The sequence below is a fragment of the Dermacentor variabilis genome, chromosome 1 (assembly GCF_050947875.1).
Source record: "Dermacentor variabilis isolate Ectoservices chromosome 1, ASM5094787v1, whole genome shotgun sequence".
Classification (NCBI taxonomy): domain Eukaryota; kingdom Metazoa; phylum Arthropoda; class Arachnida; order Ixodida; family Ixodidae; genus Dermacentor; species Dermacentor variabilis.
The window spans coordinates 233,474,233-233,494,522 of record NC_134568.1 but is presented as its reverse complement, the minus strand read 5'-3'; the positions used below and the strand labels follow the sequence as shown (position 1 = coordinate 233,494,522).

The following is a 20,290-nucleotide window of genomic DNA, read 5'->3' as shown; positions in this document are numbered from 1 at the left end:
TTTTTCAAATACCTTACACGTGCAACTTGTGAGGGCTATCGGGCGGTAGCTTGCCACTGAGGAAGGATCTTTGCCTTGTTTTAAAACAGGGACCACAATGGCTTCTTTCCATGCGGTCGGAAGGTACCCTGCGTCCCAGATAGTGTTGAAAAGTGTAAGTAGTGTAACTTGCGTGTCATTGTGTAAGTTTTTCAGCATTTCATACATGATTCTGTCAGATCCCGGTGCGGAGCTCTTGCATGCGCTCAAGGCAGCTCTAAACTCTGCAATACTAAAAGGACGGTTGTATGGTTGATTTTGACGACATTTTCTGTTGAAAGGCTTACATTCTTCTATTTGTTTGTATTTGAGGAAGGATTGTGAATAATTTGCTGAACTTGACACGTTCTCAAAATACTCCCCAAGTGGGTCTGCCTGGTCTTGCAGTGTATCGCCCTGTGTGTTTACCAGAGGGAGTGAATATGTTTGGCGCCCTCTAATCCTATTCACCCTGTTCCAGGCTTTGGCCTCATCTCTGAAGGAGTTAATACTGGATAAAAACTTGTGCCAACTTTCTCTTTTGGCCTGTCGGCGGGTTCGCCTGCCTTGGGACTTTACTTTCTTAAAGTTCATAAGATTCTCTGCTGTGGGAGAAGCGCGTAGCAACCCCCACGCCTTGTTCTGATTCTTACGGGCGATCCTACATTCGCTGTTCCACCACGGTACATGTCGTTTGCATGCCAGACCACTTACTTCGGATATGCATTTTGCTGCGGCATCTATTATGAATGATGTAAGATAATCCGCGGCAGCATCAATTTCTAAAGATGGAATGTCGGCCCATGAGATGCTGGTGAGAGTTCGAAATTTCTCCCAGTCGGCTGTGTCTATCTTCCACCTAGGAGTTTGTGGAGGATATTCGTTTTCTTTACATGTTCTTATCAGTATGGGGAAGTGGTCACTTCCGTAAGGATTGTTTGTAACTTCCCATTCGAGTTCGGGCAGTATGGATGGAGAAACTATGCTGAGATCAATTGAAGAGAAGGTTTTGTTTGCAAGACAGTAATATGTGGCTTCCTTCTTATTTAGAAGGCACGCACCAGAAGAGAAAAGGAACTGTTCAACAAGACGACCTCGCGCATCTATACGAGAGTTGCCCCACAGGCAACTAACTGTGCGCATTGAAGTCGCCAAGAACAACGTAAGGTTCAGGCAATTAGTCTATAAAGGACTGAAATTCATGTTTGTTTAAGTTATAATGTGGGGGTATGTAAAGTGAACAAATGGTAATGAGTCTGTTTAGGAGAACCGCCCGAACCGCCACTGCTTCAAGAGGCGTTTGTAGCTGTAAATGTTGACACGCAACGCTTTTATGGATGACAATGGCAACACCGCCCAATGATGCGACACCATCATCGCGATCTTTACGAAAGGTTATATACTGTCGGAGAAAGTTTGTGTGTTTTGATTGTAGGTGTGTTTCCTGTAAACACAGCACTTTTGGATTGTGTTGGTGGATGAGTTCTTGTACATCATCAAGGTTTCTCAGAAGACCTCTGACATTCCATTGTATGATTTGTGTATCCATATTTAATGTGAATTGATGCTGTGTATACGGAAACAGAAATGATGAATTAGATTACAGAGCTCTTGCAAGGCCCTGTAACCGGGGTTTTGCTCTTTTTGAAGCGTTCGAGGGAACCTCGCCGCTCCTTAGGCGCCTGGTGCGCCTTGAGGATAGGTGTAGTGTCCATTGCCTCTTGTGAGGCGCCGGACACGCGCTCTTGAGAGCGAGTTTTCCGAGAGAGTCTCACCTCGGAAGGAGAGACCCCTGCGCCCACGAGCCCGGAGGTCGATGGGGCTCCCTGTGGAATTAGGCTGCGCCGGCTGTTGCCAGCGCTGGGAGGGGCCGGGGAGGTCAAGGCAGCCTCGGCTGCGCCTACCTTCGTGGCCGCTAGCGGTCCTGCGGGATCGCTGCGTGCAGCGCAGGTTGCCGCAGATAACTCTTGTGGGGCCGGCAACCCAAGGGTAGCCGGGCCTGGTTGCTGGTTGGATGGAGTAGGCTTACCTACTTCCACCCTGGGGGCAGGAGCCAAAGGTGCGTGCTCACTACACGCGGGCAGGGCACTCGGCGATTGCCGCTGCGACGCTGCCCCCCGACGCGCCGCATCAGCATAAGGTGTGTTGTGGAATGGAGAGCACCTTTTACGGGCTTCCTTAAATGAAATGTTTTCTTTGACTTTGAGGGTAACTATTTCTTTTTCTTTCTTCCAGTTCGGACAGGAGCGTGAGTAGGCTGGATGGTCACCACTGCAGTTCACACAGCGAGGTGTGCCACTGCAGTTTTCTGAGGGGTGGCCCTGGACTCCACACTTTGCACAAGTTATTTGACCACGGCAGCTCTGCGAGCCATGGCCGAACCTCTGACATTTGAAACATCGTCTAGGGTTGGGGATGAATTGTCAAACATTTAACCTGATGTATCCTGTTTCAATGGTTTCTGGCAGTACGCTGGATGAGAATGTGAGGATAAGATGCTTAGTGGGGATTTCCTTGTTGTCTCGTCTAATTATAATACGTTTTACGTCAGTAACATTATGTTCTTTCCAGCCTTCCAGGAGTTCAGTTTCTGTCAAGTCTAGGAGGTCTGCCTCTGACACGACTCCCCGTGAGCTATTCATTGTTCGGTGTTGTGTAACAGAAATTGGTATGTTACCAAAGGTCACCAGACTGCCTAGCTTTTCGTATTGATTTTTCTGTGGGATCTCAAGAAGAAGATCTCCGCTTGCCATTTTCGTTACCTTATAACCTGACCCTAAGGCTTCGGTCAAAGATTTTGCTACTGTGAGTGGAGAAATAAATCTAGCTTGTTTTTCAGGATTCTCACTGTGTACTACGTGGTATTTTGGATAGGTCTCTTTCGTGCGGTTGAAACAAGTGCTTAAGTCTTCGGTGCGTCCCCTCTTCTGAGGGTGACGATCAAGTAGGCGGGGAAATGCGGGTGTTCCCATAGTAATTTGGTATGTTTTCAGCAGCAATGGCGGCCACCCACCATGGAGCCCAACTTGGGGACGCTGCAGGACTTAACGGGTAAGGCTGCAGGCGCCAACCATACACTGCCACTATAACCTAATATATTATACCCAAGGGAGGGCACATACACAAGGTTAACCCTTGCCGCCGTGGAGAAAGGAAGTAAATGGAAGAGAGAAGAAGACAGGAAAGATGAAAAAGGCGAGAGAGAAAGACGAAGATTGGAGAGGAGGACAGGAAAAGGAGACTGCCGATATCCCCCGGGTGGGTCAGTCCGGGGGTGCCGTCTACGTGAAGCAGAGGCCAAAGAGGTGTGTTGCCTCCGCCGGGGGGCCTTAAAGGTCCAAACACTCGGCATCGGCTCAACCCCCAGGATCCCCCTTTCCCCGGACACAGCTAAGCCGCGCACGGCTACACACGGGAGGGTCCAACCCTCGTGTGCTCGGGTACATGGTGTCACAACACACCAAACGCCTGCTGACGCAGACGCCCCTGCGGGGGGTTACATACTCATAAGCCACATAAAAATAACTTTAATGCTGAAGTGCACAGCTTGCACAAACATAGTTCCTTCAAAATGTTTGCTGAACTGCCAAACAACTCTTCCGAGCCCAGCAGCATGGCATTCTGTATGGGCACCATGTGACTGATGTATGCTTCCAGTGGTGCTATTGCAAATTGACAAACCTGGAATGCTGCACTAGTAAATGGCATGGCTGCTCACGGTATTTCCCATGCTCAAGCGCACCTTTCAGGGCATCAACTACTGTAATTCAAACTACAACAGGGCTACCTCAGATATGTGAATGTTCCTTTCCATGGAAAAATTTACAAAGTTAAGGGCACCAAGAACAAGGACATACCATAATTTTGTGCAAATCATTTTACACACAAAGTCTGGCACACCAAATTAAAGTTGTCAAGCTGTACATGAATAAAATCATTGCCACTATCCATTCATTTATGTGTGATGATATAATGCACCTATTTCTGAAAAACAAAGGACGTTCTTCCAATAACACAGCATCGAGGCCCACTGCAAGCATGAGGCTGCTATACTTGCTTCATCTAGGAAGCATGGGAAGCTGGTCAGTTAAAACCAATAATTGCTGTCCACCTTTAAACTACAATAGAATGTAATTTCCTTAACATAGAGTTGCGTTCAAGACATTTCAAGTACATTAGTATTTCCTGCCTTTGAAAAAAACATTCATTTCTTCAAATACGAGCCTAATTCTAAAGGAACCACCGTTTTACTGTAGGAAAAGAAACTGCATTCTAGATTACTATACTATAGCTAGCTAAGGTACGCGCCATCTTCAATGCACACATTCTGTAAAATTGTTAGTCACATTCTTTTTTGCCTGCGAGACAGTTGGTAGCAAAAATAACTTGAAATTGACAATTATTCCAACAGTTTTTGTACAGTGGAACACAATTTCGTGTCTGGGAAGGGGAGAGTGTTAACAGAATTTTAGGTATTCTGCTTTTGTAGAAACTTTGGTGATCTGCTTTTGTGATCTTATTTGTCGTGCAACTCCAGTATAGAACTATATTTCTTACGTTTTCAGGACCACTGATGCAGCCCTACAATGTCAGTATGTTAATTTCATCTTTGCAGAACACAGTATTTACGATGTCCAATATCACACAAACAGGCAAAAACACACAGTGCTCCAATGATGTCCTTAGGGTAAAGGAACACTAGATTGGAGGGCAGCATCACACAATGGTATGGCACTGCCATCACATCATGCATGTGGTAATCAAACATATTCATACATGTGTTTTCTCCTTCTGTTGTAATGCCACATTGGCGCTGCAGAATATGCTGAATGAATGAATGAAAATGCCACTACCGCCTCAGATGTCCAGTGCTCTAAAAAAAGCAAAGCAACACAAACTAACTTATCTTTGCCCCAGGCACTCATTAATTTTCATGGTTTCACTCTTCGCCTGCCTCCACCCATCCTCGTGGATCACAACAACGAATCATTTTACATCTAGTGGAAGCACACACTCAGAATGCCAGAAGAGAATCAGTGGGCATTCAGACTCCCAATGTAGCTGCTTGTGACAACATGCAATTATTAATGGGTTTCACAAGATTAAATAAGTCCAACATTGCAGACTGACGCCACATGGCCATGGATATTTATTTAACATTTATAAAAAGTAATGCACGGAATCAAATAATTCAATACAAGATAATTTAGATAACTATTGTAGGCTTAGCCTGCATAAAGATTACCTAAATCTACAAACAGACTACGAATTTTGCGACATTGTGCAAGACAGAAATTGCAATCATTTCTTGGGAAAGAGAAATTGCAATCATTTACCTTTGGCCAAGAATCGTGTTTTCTCTGCTAACAAATCACCTTTTTCCGCTGCACCATACACTAAAAGAATGCCAACAAACTAATGCATGAGACCATCCTAACTTATACCATTTCTATTTAAATGCCACCATCACCAGACTCAAGCCTAGTAATATCTCTAATTAAAGCTGTCCTGTGGCAACAACTGCAGCCAACCCTTGTGTGATAAATTAAGTAATCTCATCAATCCATCTAACCCTGCTGCTCTAATAGACTAGCTATCATCCACTCTAAGCAGAACATACCATTCTACAGATGACTTTAATTTCAGCTAAAATATTGTCGAATTGTGTTCCTCATTACTGTCCTTTCATTCATAATTACTCCATTATCTCTATAGCGATGAAGTGGAAGTGGAGTAGCGGAAGTACTCACTGCGATCTGAGAAGTCCCCTACAATGACCAGAAAGGTGATGCAGGTCCCGTAGCAGTAGAGTGCCACTGCAAGTGAGCAGCAGCTCCAGAAACGTGGCCCACACACACGCAGCACCACTTCTTGGTAAGTGGAACACTCCTGCCGCCTGGCACAGTAGGCCAGCACAAGCAGGGCTCCCACCACAAACAGAAGCAGCACCTGCCACAGGGGTTACTCCTTTTATATCCGCCACTTGCACTGCTTTCAGAAAGAAAGCACATGGACAGCAACGGGCAAAGGTGCCCTGTGCACCAGTCCAAGACATGCAACTGTTGGTAACCCACTCTTGCCACAGCAATACAAAAAGATACCATTGTGACCAACAAATGCTACGAAAATAAAGCTATCTCTTGAGCATGTGCACAGAGAGTGCCATAAAATTAGTTTTTTTTTTTTTACACATGTAGGCATTTCTTAACCTTCACAAAAAGAAAAGTTGCCCTTCAATTGGGAGCTGTACAATTCAGCTCAGGGGACAGTAGACAAGCTTAGATTTCCCAAGTATCGTATCACATTTAAAAATTTTAATTCTGAAGTTTTATATTGTGAACCTACAATGCTTATATTAGAGAGCAGAAGCCAACTGTTACCTGAAATTGTTTTTATGTGTCGAATACCCAGGGTTAAAAAGGAAGGAAGGAAAATAAACCTGCTCTGAAACATCCACTGTCAAGGTTTAGAGCATAAAAAGCTTCATTTCACAAAGGGGCATGCTGTGTTGCCTTGAAGTATGACACACACCCCTGATAGCATGAAAGTACCAACAGCTCGTGCTGCATCACATCATACTTGAGCTGATAACAGTTCATCAACCAGTCAGCTAAAATAAACACAAATATGGCTTACCCAAGAAATCTATGAAATGAAAGAAGAGCTTTACGGTGCTTTACTTTACACCCAAAGTCTTGAGTGCATTATGGTATAGTACTGAATACATGATACAGTAAAACTTCATTTCATATTTCACAGGACCAGAAAAAAAAATTGTTTGAATTAGTGAATGTTTTAATAGAACAGGAAAATGATTACTACACCAACCTGCCTTTATTTACTGAATAAATCCACAACTTGTGCTTCTACTTTGCACAAAATCAGCACGGAATCTGCAATTCTAGTCATCTTACGACCGATTAGTGTTCGCAGCAGTGAGGGCCTTTAAGCTTCCCTCGCAGTGCGGCCGCAGTGCGAAACTTGCATTTCCATCTGAGTAGACGTGTTTGACAGTGCACACATCTGGAACTATTGCACACCTACAGTTTTTACAAACTAAAAGCCTACCTCTCCACATTATCTTTATTCCTGCATTATGCCAAAGGCAAGACAAACAAAATGATTCATTTGATCGAACATTTCCCTGCAATTAAAAAGAGTCATGCAAATGAAAATAAGCTGCCACACCGTCAACTGTCAAATTACAAAGGACTATTGCACAACACATTTAAAACCTCTCGCTTGACAACTTATTGTTCAGCAAATACAGGCACAAAGCTTTGCAACCATGGGCAAACAATACATGCAAGCAGTCCCAGGTGCTTCTCCAAGCTGTCCAGAATTTTTGAAAATTTCCTGCAGCAAATAGAATACATTCACTTCAACTAAATTATTTGATGAGATGGAGACTACTTGTTAAACAAGCAACAATGTTTATATTATAATTAATAGAATGTTACCAATTATGTTCCTAATTACATTGGGGCACATTATACTGAAACTACCCAGTTAAGGCCTGCCACTGATCATGGCACGTCCGCTTAGTAAGAATAATATGGCTGGCACCTGTTTTTAAACATCTGCCTCTAGGATATGTCACAAGCACACCAGTTTTTTTTTTGTTTTTTTGAAGAGCTAGAATGTCCTTATCGTATTATTTGCTTCGAACTTGCTTCGGATGAGGGCGAGCCAAGATGGCTGGTGGCTTGGGAAACACTGTCTTCGTGTGCTCCTGGTGTTGCAGACTGCTAATCTAAGTTTTGGGAATGCGATGAAGCATGAAGCATTCATTCCTTACCGCCGGCGCTCTTCATCATGGCATTGTTGCGACAGCGAGTGCTCACAGTTATTGAGTGAGATCTTTTGTTTGCCTTTGCACATGACACCATGCTTGGCAATTTCAATTAGTAATCAATTGTTTCTCTACCACGGGTGCGCTTTAAAACCACGGTGCTGCAATTTTGCTTCAGAGACTTTCCTTCCTTCTCCTCCCTTAAACTGGCTCTCTTAACTACTACACGCAAAGACAAAGCAACAGCGCACGCATTCGATCACGCGCTCGCCGAGCACGTGATCAAGCTTTTCCTAGTCTCTAAAGACGCTCGAGTTCGCTCTTCTCCACGGGCAGCCATTTTTCCAAGAAAGTATGCCTTCCAACCACTCGGAATCTGCAAAAATCGACTATCGCGGACAACATCAGTCCCTTTCCACGTAAGTATGAGGCTCGGAGCAGGAGGTATGGCGCTTCAAAGTAACCTGGGGCCTGACGAACCAACCGACTGAGCTATCTTTCCGGGCAACATCCAAGGGTCACGAGTTCACATCACCTGTTCTCTTCCTTTTTTACCCTTTTTTTTCTTTTTTTTAATGTCTTTTAATTTATCACTGTACGGGAACCCTCCTAAAAAAAAAAGAAAAAAATTATATGTATCCTCAATTATGTATGGCCACACATGTGCAGGTCATAAATACCACGTTCTCTAGCCGAGTGCCATCCATCCGGTATAACCGAGCTCAGATTGGTCCACCTTGACTGATCAAATAAGGCACCACTGTAGGTTAAATGAGGCGTACAACTCGTGCGGGACCCGGCGTGGTTGCTCAGTGGCTATGGTGTTAGACTGCTGAGCACGAGGTCGCGGGATCGGATCCCGGCCACGGCAGCCGCATTTCGATGGGGGCGAAATGCGAAAACACCCGTGTACTTAGATTTAGGTGCACGTTAAAGAACCCCAGGTGGTCGAAATTTCCGGAGTCCTCCACTACAGCGTGCCTCCTAATCAGAAAGTGGTTTTGTCACGTAAAACCCCATAATTTAATTTTTTAATTTAACTCCTGCGGGGACGGTAGAGTATCCGCCTCCCGTGCAAGAGGACCGTGGTTCAAATCCTGGTGCCGCGCAATTCTCCACCGGAAAATACCGAAAAAAAAAAAAACCGTGTGTTGAGAAAATTGCACAAACAGGCCTGGAGTGCGGCCTGATCCTGGTGACCAGAACTGGTAACGCACTCGCTCGCCAGAGCAGGATTGGCCACCCTGGTGCAGTACTTGGCCACAACCTCCTATATGAATACAACAATCAAACCCCGGCCCTCAGTCTCCAGCAGCCGCGAAGCAACTGACCACGGCAGCGGTCAGATCTGTGACGCAGCAGAGGGTGCTAAGAATACCTGGCTCCGGACAGGCCACCATTGGAATCTGAACCTGGCAACGTTTAACGTTAGAACGTTATCTAGTGAGGCGAGTCTAGCAGTGTTATTGGAGGAATTAGAGGGTAGTAAATGGGATATAATAGGGCTCAGTGAGGTTAGGAGGACAAAAGAAGCATATACAGTGCTAAAAAGCAGGCACGTACTGTGCTACCGGGGCTTAGCGGAGAGATGATAACTAGGAGTCGGATTCCTGATTAATAAGGAAATAGCTGGTAACATACAGGAATTCTATAGCATTAATGAGAGGGTGGCAGGTCTTGTTGTGAAACTTAATAAGAGGTACAAATTGAAGGTAGTACAAGTCTATGCCCCTACATGCAGTCATGATGACCAGGAAGTCGAAAGCTTTTATGAAGACGTGGAATCGGCGATGGGTAAAGTCAAAACAAAATACACTATACTGATGGGCGACTTCAATGCCAGGGTAGGCAAGAAGCAGGCTGGAGACAAGTCAGTGGGGGAATATGGCATAGGCTCTAGGAATAGCAGAGGAGAGTTATTAGTAGAGTTTGCAGAACAGAATAATATGCGGATAATGAATACCTTTTTCCGCAAGCGGGTTAGCCAAAAGTGGACGTGGAGGAGCCCGAATGGTGAGACTAGAAATGAAATCGACTTCATACTCTGCGCGAACTCTGGCGTCATACAAGATGTAGACGTGCTCGGCAAGGTGCGCTGCAGTGACCATAGGATGGTAAGAACTCGAATTAGCCTTGACTTGAGGAGGGAACGGAAGAAACTGGTACATAAGAAGCCAATCAATGAGTTAGCGGTAAGAGGGAAACTAGAGGAATTCCGGAACAAGCTACAGAACAGGCATTCGGCTTTAACTCAGGAAGAGGACCTTAGTGTTGAAGCAATGAACGACAATCTTATGGGCATCGTTAAGGAGTGCGCAATAGAAGTCGGTGGTAACGCCGTTAGACAGGAAACCAGTAAGCTATCGCAGGAGACGAAATATCTGATCAAGAAACACCAATGTATGAAAGCCTCTAATCCTACAGCTACAATAGAACTGGCAGAACTTTCCAAGTTAATCAACAAGCGTAAGACAGCAGACATAAGGAACTATAATATGGATAGAATTGAACAGGCCCTCAGGGACGGAGGAAGCCTAAAAGCAGTGAAGAAGAAACTAGGAATAGGCAAGAATCAAATGTGTGCATTAAGAGACAAAGCCGGCAATATCGTTACTAATATGGATGAGATAGTTCAAGTGGCTGAGGAGTTCTATAGAGATTTATACAGTACCAGTGGCACCCACGACGATAGTGGAAGAGAGAATAGCCTAGAGGAATTCGAAATCCCACAGGTAACGCCAGAAGAAGTAAAGAAAGCCTTAGGAGCTATGCAAAGGGGATAGGCAGCTGGGGAGGATCAGGTAACAGCAGATTTGTTGAAGGATGGTGGGAACACTGTCCTAGAAAGTTTGGCCGCCCTATATACATAATGCCTTATGACCTCGAACGTACCGGAATCTTCGAAGAAGGCTAACATAATCCTAATCTATAAGAAAGGGGACGCCAAAGACTTGAAAAATTATAGACCGATCAGCTTACTGTCCGTTGCCTACAAAGTATTTACTAAGGTAATCGCAAATAGAATCAGGAACACCTTAGACTTCTGTCAACCAAAGGACCAGGCAGGATTCCGTAAAGGCTACTCAACAATAGACCATATTCACACTATCAATCAAGTGATAGAGAAATGTGTGGAATATAACCAACCCTTATATATAGCTTTCATTGATTACGAGAAAGCGTTTGATTCAGTCGAAACCTCAGCAGTCATGGAGGCATTACGGAATCAGGGTGTAGATGAGCCATATGTAAAAATACTGGAAGATATCTATAGCGGCTCCACAGCCACCGTAGTCCTCCACAAAGAAAGCAACAAAATCCCAATAAAGAAAGGCGTCAGACAGGGAGATACGATCTCTCCAATGCTATTCACAGCATGTTTACAGGAGGTATTCAGAGGCCTGGAGTGGGAAGAATTGGGGATAAAAGTTGATGGAGAATACCTTAGCAACTTGCGATTCGCTGATGATATTGCCTTGCTTAGTAACTCAGGAGACCAATTGCAATGCATGCTCACTGACCTGGAGAGGCAAAGCAGAAGGGTGGGTCTGAAAATTAATTTGCAGAAAACTAAAGTATTGTTTAACAATCTCGGAAGAGAACAGCAGTTTACGATAGGTAGCGAGGCACTGGAAGTGGTAAGGGAATACATCTACTTAACTTAGGGCAGGTAGTGACCACGGATCCGGATCATGAGACTGAAATAACCAGAAGAATAAGAATGGGCTGGGGTGCGTTTGGCAGGCATTCTCAAATCATGAACAGCAGGTTGCCACTATCCCTCAAAAGGAAAGTGTATAACAGCTGTGTGTTACCAGTACTCACATATGGGGCAGAAACCTAAAGGCTTACGAAAAGGGTTCTGCTGAAATTGAGGACGACGCAACGAGCTATGGAAAGAAGAATGATGGGTGTAACGTTAAGGGATAAGAAAAGAGCAGATTGGGTGAGGCAACAAACGCGAGTAAATGACATCTTAGTTGAAATCAAGAAAAAGAAATGGGCATGGGCCGGACATGTAATGAGGAGGGAAGATAACCGATGGTCATTAAGGGTTACGGACTAGATTCCAAGGGAAGGGAAGCGTAGCAGGGGGCGGCAGAAAGTTAGGTGGGCGGATGACATTAAGACGCTTGCAGGGACAACATGGCCACAATTAGTACATGACCGGGGTAGTTGGAGAAGTATGGGAGAGGCCTTTGCCCTGCAGTGGGCGTAACTAGACTGATGATGATGATGATGATGATGATGATGATGATGATTACTGCAATTTATAGGCCAACAAAAACTGTGAACCTTACTTCATGCAGTCATCGACTACTCTGCTATCACTATCAATGTTAGTCTTTTAGGCAAAACTTTCGACATCCTTTTCTTTATGTACTCCCCCCCACCTCTTTTCACATGCAGATTGTGCTCTATATATTGACTTCAAAACAAAGAAAAAAAAATTTATTTAGAGACATTGTAGTCTGAGCTTCATCGTGTTTATATGCTGTTTCCTTCACATTCCAGGAATGTGCCAACTGGTCCAATTCAATGCACTTCTAAAGTCATGCTACCCTTTTTGTAGCAGAAAGCACCATCACGACTATAGTCAATTTTTTCATTTATCCTTTCATGGATTTGCACATCAGGTTCATGTACAGATGGCTGAAACATTGTTCCTTATTAGTGAATGTTTACATGCTTGCCAGTGGGCTGTTTTCACTTGCAGTTGAGTGAAAAAAAGGCAAAAATTGGTAATGAATGTATCTATTACCATGTTGGCAACAGTAATTGTACCCTTTATTTAACTCTTAACTGCAATGAGAAATTTTGAAAAATAATGAAAAGTGCAGATTTGCTTAGATCTACATTGTTGATGACATTGTTTTCAAAGGGACTGACAACCCATCTTTAAGGACCTAGTTTTTAATGGTGCAATGAAACGCTCATCCTTTGAGGAGTTTATGCCTGCAGCTGTTACTTCCCAAATGTGCAGAAATATTGTAAGTAGAATTTTTTTATGTGAGAAACTAACAAAAAAAAAAAACAGAAGTCCTGACTCCAGCAACACTGAGAAGCAACAGCGATGTTTATAGCCCGCATTGAAAATTGAGAAAGCAGAAAGGTTAGGTGGGCTTTCTCAGGAGCGAGTGCAACTTTCATTAGCTGTCTGCATCGACTTTTTCACCCCCTTCTGAAAATAAAATGCTGCTGTACCAGGCTGCTGCATCTGTGGGTGCTGCACATTCTAGTGCTAGCTAGCATCAATGGGGCTCCCTCTTTTGGGTGTGGGCACGAGTTCTCACAGCACCACTATGGCCTTTGAGAATGGGCTATGGCATGCACCGCCAAAGTCTTGGAGGCCATGGCACAACTCTTTTCACTTGTAACTGAGATTTAGCTGCACATTGAAAGTTAGAAAAGAAACATAATAGAAAACAAATGCATTGCATTTTGATATTTAAAGAAGGCAAAGGAGCCGCGTACACTAATAGGGTACCAGCATTGGTAACAAGCTGCCACGGCAGTTCGAGTTTTCTAGTAAAATATGACACCGTCTGATAGGGACACAACAAAAATGGTACGATATCTTGAACAATGACAGACGCACGGACATAACTACATTTATTAACACCCGGCATGTCCGGCCAAGTTCTGTCCGTAAGCAATGAGCCTTCCGAGGAGCGCATGTGCTCTTACGTTTCCTAGCACGTTGGTGGCCAGTTCGGTCACAGACTGGACATTTGTGCCTCAAGAGAAGGGTTGAATTTGCTGACGTGAAAATGAAGCATGTCCTATTAAAGATTGTTTTGTCTGCCCACTAGGCCATGTGTTGCAGCACTGGTGCTGGAACAACGTTTCAGTGCTGGTTGCCTATAGACGATCATGTGATAGGACACCTTTTTATGTCACGCTTTTTCTGCTCGCGGGCACTGAATGTAATCTTTCACAATTTGTTTCGAAGAATTCAAAAGATAAATCATCTAATGAGGAAAACAGTGCCCATTTCAGTCAATACAAGACGAATCTTTCCATCAGTGGGGCCATCTCGATTCATGTTCATCTCTGTCCCTTTACTATACCCGAAATGCCTATGATGCTTTAACCTCTCTTGGTAAATGAGTTTGCATATGACATTGTGTATTGTTTATTTATGTACCTCTACAGCACAGCATACAGGCGATCCAGCGATTGCAAACCTGGAAGACACAGGAGGCACGAACACAACTTCAGAAAGGCTGTTTTTGGGTGCCTAGTGAAGAAATACAAGTTAAACTCTCTTAACGAAACCTTTTTGAATATATTTTTGCTGTTGCAAAGTGTTTTTTTAATTTTATTTACCACAAACTGTTCAAAAGACTTGCAGGAAGTTCATGACGTGTTAACCCGTCATCAGCACCAGAGGGTGCACATAGCAATGACTTGACACATTGGCAGTTAAGGGGTTAAATTGAGTAGAGGTGCTTTAATAGTGAAATGGCACTACGGTGAGGGGGCCCATCACAATATTAAATACACTATTTTGACAGGCCCCCTCACCTGTGAATTGAGGGGGCCACTTTTTATTCTATCGAATGTTGTGCACAGTGTTTTACTAGTCAGTGGATGAGAAGGGGGGTCTCACTGGGGCGCACCGTCACAAGACATCATTATTCATTGCTCTACAGCCACTGAAGCGGCAGATACCCAAGGCCCCCACTCTATGGGCTACATAACGGGTCACTTCACTCCCCTTAGAAGAGCCCTTAGTGCCAGGCATGTTGAGGAAGCATAGGACAAAAGAACAAGCAAAGCAGACGTCAAGGAAGAAAAAAAAAGTAATGCAGCAACCTTAAAAAAACTTCACTGACCAGAGATTACTCACCAGGCATTAGGGCTATGCAGTGGCAGGGAATACTACTGCACCAACCCCACTGCCCAGCGCACCGAGCTTAGCGGCCACAACTTTGAGCCCACAAAATAATGAGAAGGGAAGGGACAGCTACAAAAGTGTAGCGCAAGGACATGGTGGCTGACATGTTTTATAAGTTGAGGATGAGGCAACGAAAGTAAATTTTGGCAAGTAAAGAAATTTGGCAGTGAGGATGACATTCTAGAGTGTGTGAAGGAAAAGAAAAACAAAAATAGGAGGGAATGCAAATCCTGAGTGCATATACGACTACATAGAATTCAGCTAATGTGTAAATCGAAGTTGAAGCCAGACGTTCAAAGAAAATGATCAAAGATCAAAAGACAACATTCTTGTGGACTTTAATATACAAGAACAGCTTGTTCAAACAGTTCTTTTCAGAGAAGTTTGGAAACAGGCAGTAGAACTAAAGTCTGCTGCAAACAGGAAAGACATGAATGCAGTAACAAGACTTTCTACGAGGTCATAAAAACAGCTTTCACCTTTCATGAGCCTACTTACTGCCTGCACAGAAAGAGCCACTGCTATGCCACCAGCTTGGTCAAAGGCATGTGGGAAATTCAGTAAGCCAGCCCCAAGAGCAGCATTGATGATTAGAAAAACAGCAGAGACCCAAGAAGAACCTAGAAAAGTGTTGCATAATATCAGACGTCCACTTGTCACAATATGATTGTTCGACACAGTACACAGCGAAATATAAAGATATTTCATTTAACAGTTTGGGAAACCCAAAGTCATATTCTAAGGATATGCAGACATTTTCCCATCTTACAGATTTTCTGCAATAGGTTCGGCAGAAACTGGTCCTGATGGAAGAGGCATTATCTAAACTTTTTTTCAGTCAATAATAGTGTATTCAGTTTTTGCCTTCGTGTGCACCTTTTTTGCACTGTATTTCATCATAAATGTGAATCCCAGTATTGTTGCCTAGCATTAGTGAACAAAATAAAGAAATACATTACCATGCATGAGTGTATCATCAGTTTCACAAATGTTTTCAAGTTTATTTTACCAACTTGTGCGGAAAACAAGTGCACATATCACAAAAAGGCCAGCTGGTGTTTAGTTCATAGCGATAGAGTGTACATTACAAGAATGCAGAAGAGCCCTCAGCTCTTTACAACCATCCATAATGAAGGGCAGAAAGTAAATATTGATAAAAGATTACCCCTGGTTTATGATTTTGTTGAGTATTTAAATTACTAACATAACTCTGTTGGCCAGCCCCAGGTCACTAAACATGGAATATGTAAAAACATACCAAGGGCAATAAAAAGCAGTCTGGGCATGATGTGGCACTGATTATGCTTGTATTAAACTAGAAGGAAGGGGGTCAACCGAGGGGCCCGATTTTTATTAGTCACATCATAAGAAGCCAACAAACACCAACACCAAGGACAACATAGGGGACAACATAGGGGGGGAAAAAACGAAACACACAGAGTTTGAAGAAAGGGTCGAGAGGGAGTGGGCCTCAAGAATGGAAGCTTTAGAGCGGAAATGGAGTCAGGAGCGAGAGAAAGGGCAGCAGTTTGAAAAACAATTGGAAGAGATAGAGAGAGAGAAGCTGAGAAGGAGGCACGACAGGAATTGAAGGAATAGGAAGCGGGAGGATCACCCAGTGGAGCAGAATAGGGGGCAGACACATTAACATGGGGACCGCGGGAGACACAGGAACAAAGGGAGGAGACGACAGGATGTAGCGAAGGCGGGGAGGCAGGGAGGACCCAGCGGAGAGAGACAGGAGGGAGGCAGGATTTGATTGAAGACAGGGCTGAAGACAGAAAGGTCTGGGTTGTTGGAAGCTCCAACGTATTGCGAGTGCTCCTCAGAACAGTTGAGTACGACAGACGGGTGAAGGTCGAATGCATGCCGGGTGCGCGATTCAAAGCTGTGGCGGAGAGAGCCAAAAACAAAGTGAAGGAAATAGGGGGGGAAAGAAACCTAGTAATTTTGCACAATGGGGTGAATGACGTCCTGCAGAATAAGGGACGAAAGCTGGACAGACAGATTCAACAGAGAGTAGCAAAACTAAGGGCGACCTCTGAGGCGGTGCACATTGCCCTGTGTACTGTCCCAGAGGTCAGGGGACAGGGCCCTTTCATTGAAGAACAGGTAGTGACGGACAATGTAATGATTAGGGAGTTGGGGCACTCCCTCAGGTGTGATGTGGTGGATGTGAACAGAATGATCGGGGGGAGAAACTTCCCCCTTTCGGCCCGGACGGCATTCACTACACCACACCTGCAGGATGGCAGGTAGGAACGAGGGTGGGTCATAGGGCTCAAGCTTTTTTGCAGGCATGCAGGGTTGCCCTGCATGCCAAAACCTAAAAGATAAAGGACAGGAGAGCGGGGGGGGGGGGGGGAGGCGGCAGAACAGGAGCACGGAGGAGGAAGAAGGCAGTAAATGTGGGGTTCATGAACATGCAGGGGGGAAGAAATCGCATTAAGTGGGACGAGATAGAAGAACAATTACAAATGGAAAATTTTCAGGTTTATGGAGTTGCTGAAACCCACTTAAGAGATGAGGAAGAGCCACCATTCATTGCAGGATACACCTGGGCAGGGTGCAACAGAAAAGGGAAAGACCGCAGAGGAGGAGGCCTTGGGGCGCTAGTGAAGGGACAGGACTGGGAAAGGGTAAGGGAGCTGCAGTGAGCACATGTGGCTCAAGGGCACCGTAGGGAATGTAGAGACAATCCTGGGAGTTGTGTATCTGAAAAGGGGGAATGATTTGAAAGAGGAGAATGCAAAACATTTCAAATGTATGGCCAAGGACATCAGGGAGTTAGCTATGAAACAGGAAATAATCATCCTAGGGGACATGAATGCACATTTGGAATACTTTGATGGGGCGGCAGATGCAACAGGGCAGATGTTAGTAGATTTTTGTGAGGCCCATGATTTTGTAATAGTTAATGCTGAAATTAAATGTGACGGGAACATAACATGGGAAAGAAATAACTCCCACTCGACAATCGACTACTGCCTAATGTCCCACAAACTGTATGAACAGATGGGAGGTATGGAAATTGATGAGGAAGATACAAAAAGCCTGGGGAGTGATCACAAACTAATCAAAATAAGGTTTGGAAGGGCAGTACCATCGATAGAAACTAAATAAAGGAAAAGTATGAGCAACCTGAATGACAGGCAGCTGCAAGAAGTGACGAAAAACATTGAAAACATTGTATCCAAGCAAACCCAAAGGGCATGGACGTACAACAAGTTACTAGGTATTTTTAAGAGAGAGCTAGAGAAGGGACTGACTAGGAAACTAGGAAGTAAGCAGGGAAAACAAACTGAAAAGCTGGTGGGACCGAGAAGTTAAGGAGGCCATAGAGCGACGCAAAGATGTGTGCAGAAAACACAGAGCAGCAAAGAAAAGGGGAGCCCCACCAGAAGAGGTGGAGACAAAATGGGAGAATTACCTTGCAATGAAAAGGGAAGCATCAGCATTTATTCAAGCCAAGATAGTAAAAGCTGGGGTATAGTGGTTGTTAGAGATACACAAAAAAGATAGAAATGCCTCTAAGAAGTTTTGGGAACACATAAGGCAACAGAGTAAGAAGACAGAGATGGTTCAGCACTCACTGACGACACCAGGAGGAGAAAAGGGAGAGGGAGAAGAAGCTCAGGTAGGTCAACAATAGAGGCAGCACTTGCAGAGCCAGAGGGTAGCGAAATGGAGAACAATGACAACGGCAGGACAGAAGAGGAGAACACAGGGATGACAAGTAAGGAATGGGACAGAATTGAACACAAGGTCCCCGTGGGAACAGCGCCAGGACCTGATGACATACCTATGAAATTGATAAGCATATTAGGCCAGAAAAGTAAATTCAAATTACAACAACTTATTGAACAAATAGTTGTAGGGGGAGATGTTCCACAGGACTGGATATCAAGCAGAATGATATTAGTTTACAAAGGTAAGGGACGCAAGGACAACATTAAATCCTACCGGCCAATAACTGTCACGTCAGTCATATCCATATTAGCAATGCAGATGGTGAAAATGAGAATGAAGGGATGGGCAGAATGTGAAAAGATCTTGGGAGAGCTGCAGAATGGATTTCGAAGGAACAGAAGGCTAGATGATAATTTATTTGTTATAACACAGCCCATAGAGATAGCGGCAGCCAGGCAGAAACCCCTATGGAGCTTTTTTTAGGCATTAGACGAGCCTATGATAATGTAAACCGAGAAAAGTTATGGGGCCAGTTGAAGGAATATGGTCTAGATAGAAAGTTGGTTAAATTCCTACAAGTTTATACAGATAATGAGGTAGAGATAACATGGGAGGCGGAAACTACAAAGCCATCTAAAATAAGAAGTGGTCTCAGGCCGGGCTGTCTATTGTCGCCCCTGCTTTTTATGATTTACATGAGCCAAATGGAAGAAGCTAGAACAGAGCACAGTAGGAACCGACATAAGCCATATGCTGGAACGGCAGAAGGAAACTCAAGTACTAGCCGGACTGATGTATGCAGATGATATTGTACTGCTTGCTGACAACCGAGTAGGGCTACAGGAACTAATGAGGATATGTGGAGAGGAGGGAGAAGAATTGGGACTGCAATTCAGTAGAGATAAGTCTGGGATAATAGTATACAATGAAGAAAGGGGGGAACCATTGGAAATACAAGACACTAAGATTGATCATGTTGAAAATTACAAGTATTTGGGCATATGGCTAAACGAGGGCATAAAGTACTTGGAAGAACATGAAAAAATTATGATTGAAAAAGTGAAAAGGAACTCAGCTGTAATGAAACACAAGGCACTATGGAACTATAATAGGTACGAGGTGGTTAGAGGGGTATGGAAAGGGGTTACGGTATCTGGCCTCACATTCAGAAATTCAGTACTGTGCATGAAATCGGAAGTTCAGGCATGCATGGAAACAAGACAGAGAAGTGTAGGCAGGTTGGCCTTAGGGACGCACGTGAACACACCAAATGAGGGAGTTCAGGGGGACATGGGATGGATGTCATTCGAACGGAGAGAGGCAATAAGTAAGCTAAAATATGAACAGACTCGCAGCACTGGGGGAAAAAAGGTGGGCGGGAGAAGTGTGCAAACATCTATACATGACAAGTTTGAACACAAAGTGGACACTCAGAACTAGGAAGCTGAGGTTTAGATGCCCACAGCCGAGGGAGGGGGCCCAACATGGTTCTAGCGTGGACAAGAAGGTGAAGGAGACTAAAAGAAAAAGGTGGGAAGAAAGAATGCTTGGAAAGCCAGCGCTAGCTATGTATAGGACACAAACAGGAGATAAAGAGAGAGCTCTTATTTGATAACTCGCGGTGCAGCTCACTATTATTCGAAGCTAGCACGGGGGCTTTGAGAACGAAAACATACAGGGCTAAATTTGCAGATGTGGACCTTTTATGCACTGCTTGCGGAGCCAAAATTGAGACCACAGAGCACATAGTGCTGAGATGCACAGAACTTCACCCTACCCTGGCTGAGGGAACAGTGACAGATATGGAAGGGGCATTAGGTTTTCCCGGGGAACGAGGGCAAATAGATGAGAAAAGTGTGGCAGTAACGAAGGGGAGGCTAGAGGATTGG

The 20,290-nt window shown here is 44.4% G+C and overlaps 1 protein-coding gene across 4 annotated transcripts in view; it reads right to left on the bottom strand.

Moving 5' to 3' along the window:
* LOC142559365 (sodium-coupled neutral amino acid transporter 7-like) overlaps positions 1 to 20,290 on the bottom strand; it is a 46,505-nt gene that overhangs the window by 23,707 nt on the left and 2,508 nt on the right. For 2 of the 4 annotated variants that reach the window (XM_075670974.1, XM_075670976.1), the window contains exons 2-3: positions 15,210 to 15,331; positions 5,769 to 5,967 (exon numbers count right to left, since the gene is read on the bottom strand). In XM_075670974.1, the coding sequence (XP_075527089.1) occupies positions 5,769 to 5,967; positions 15,210 to 15,331 (321 nt within the window). The remainder of the gene's footprint in view (positions 1 to 5,768; positions 5,968 to 15,209; positions 15,332 to 20,290) is intronic. The other 2 variants (XM_075670982.1, XM_075670986.1) reach the window with 1 other exon arrangement.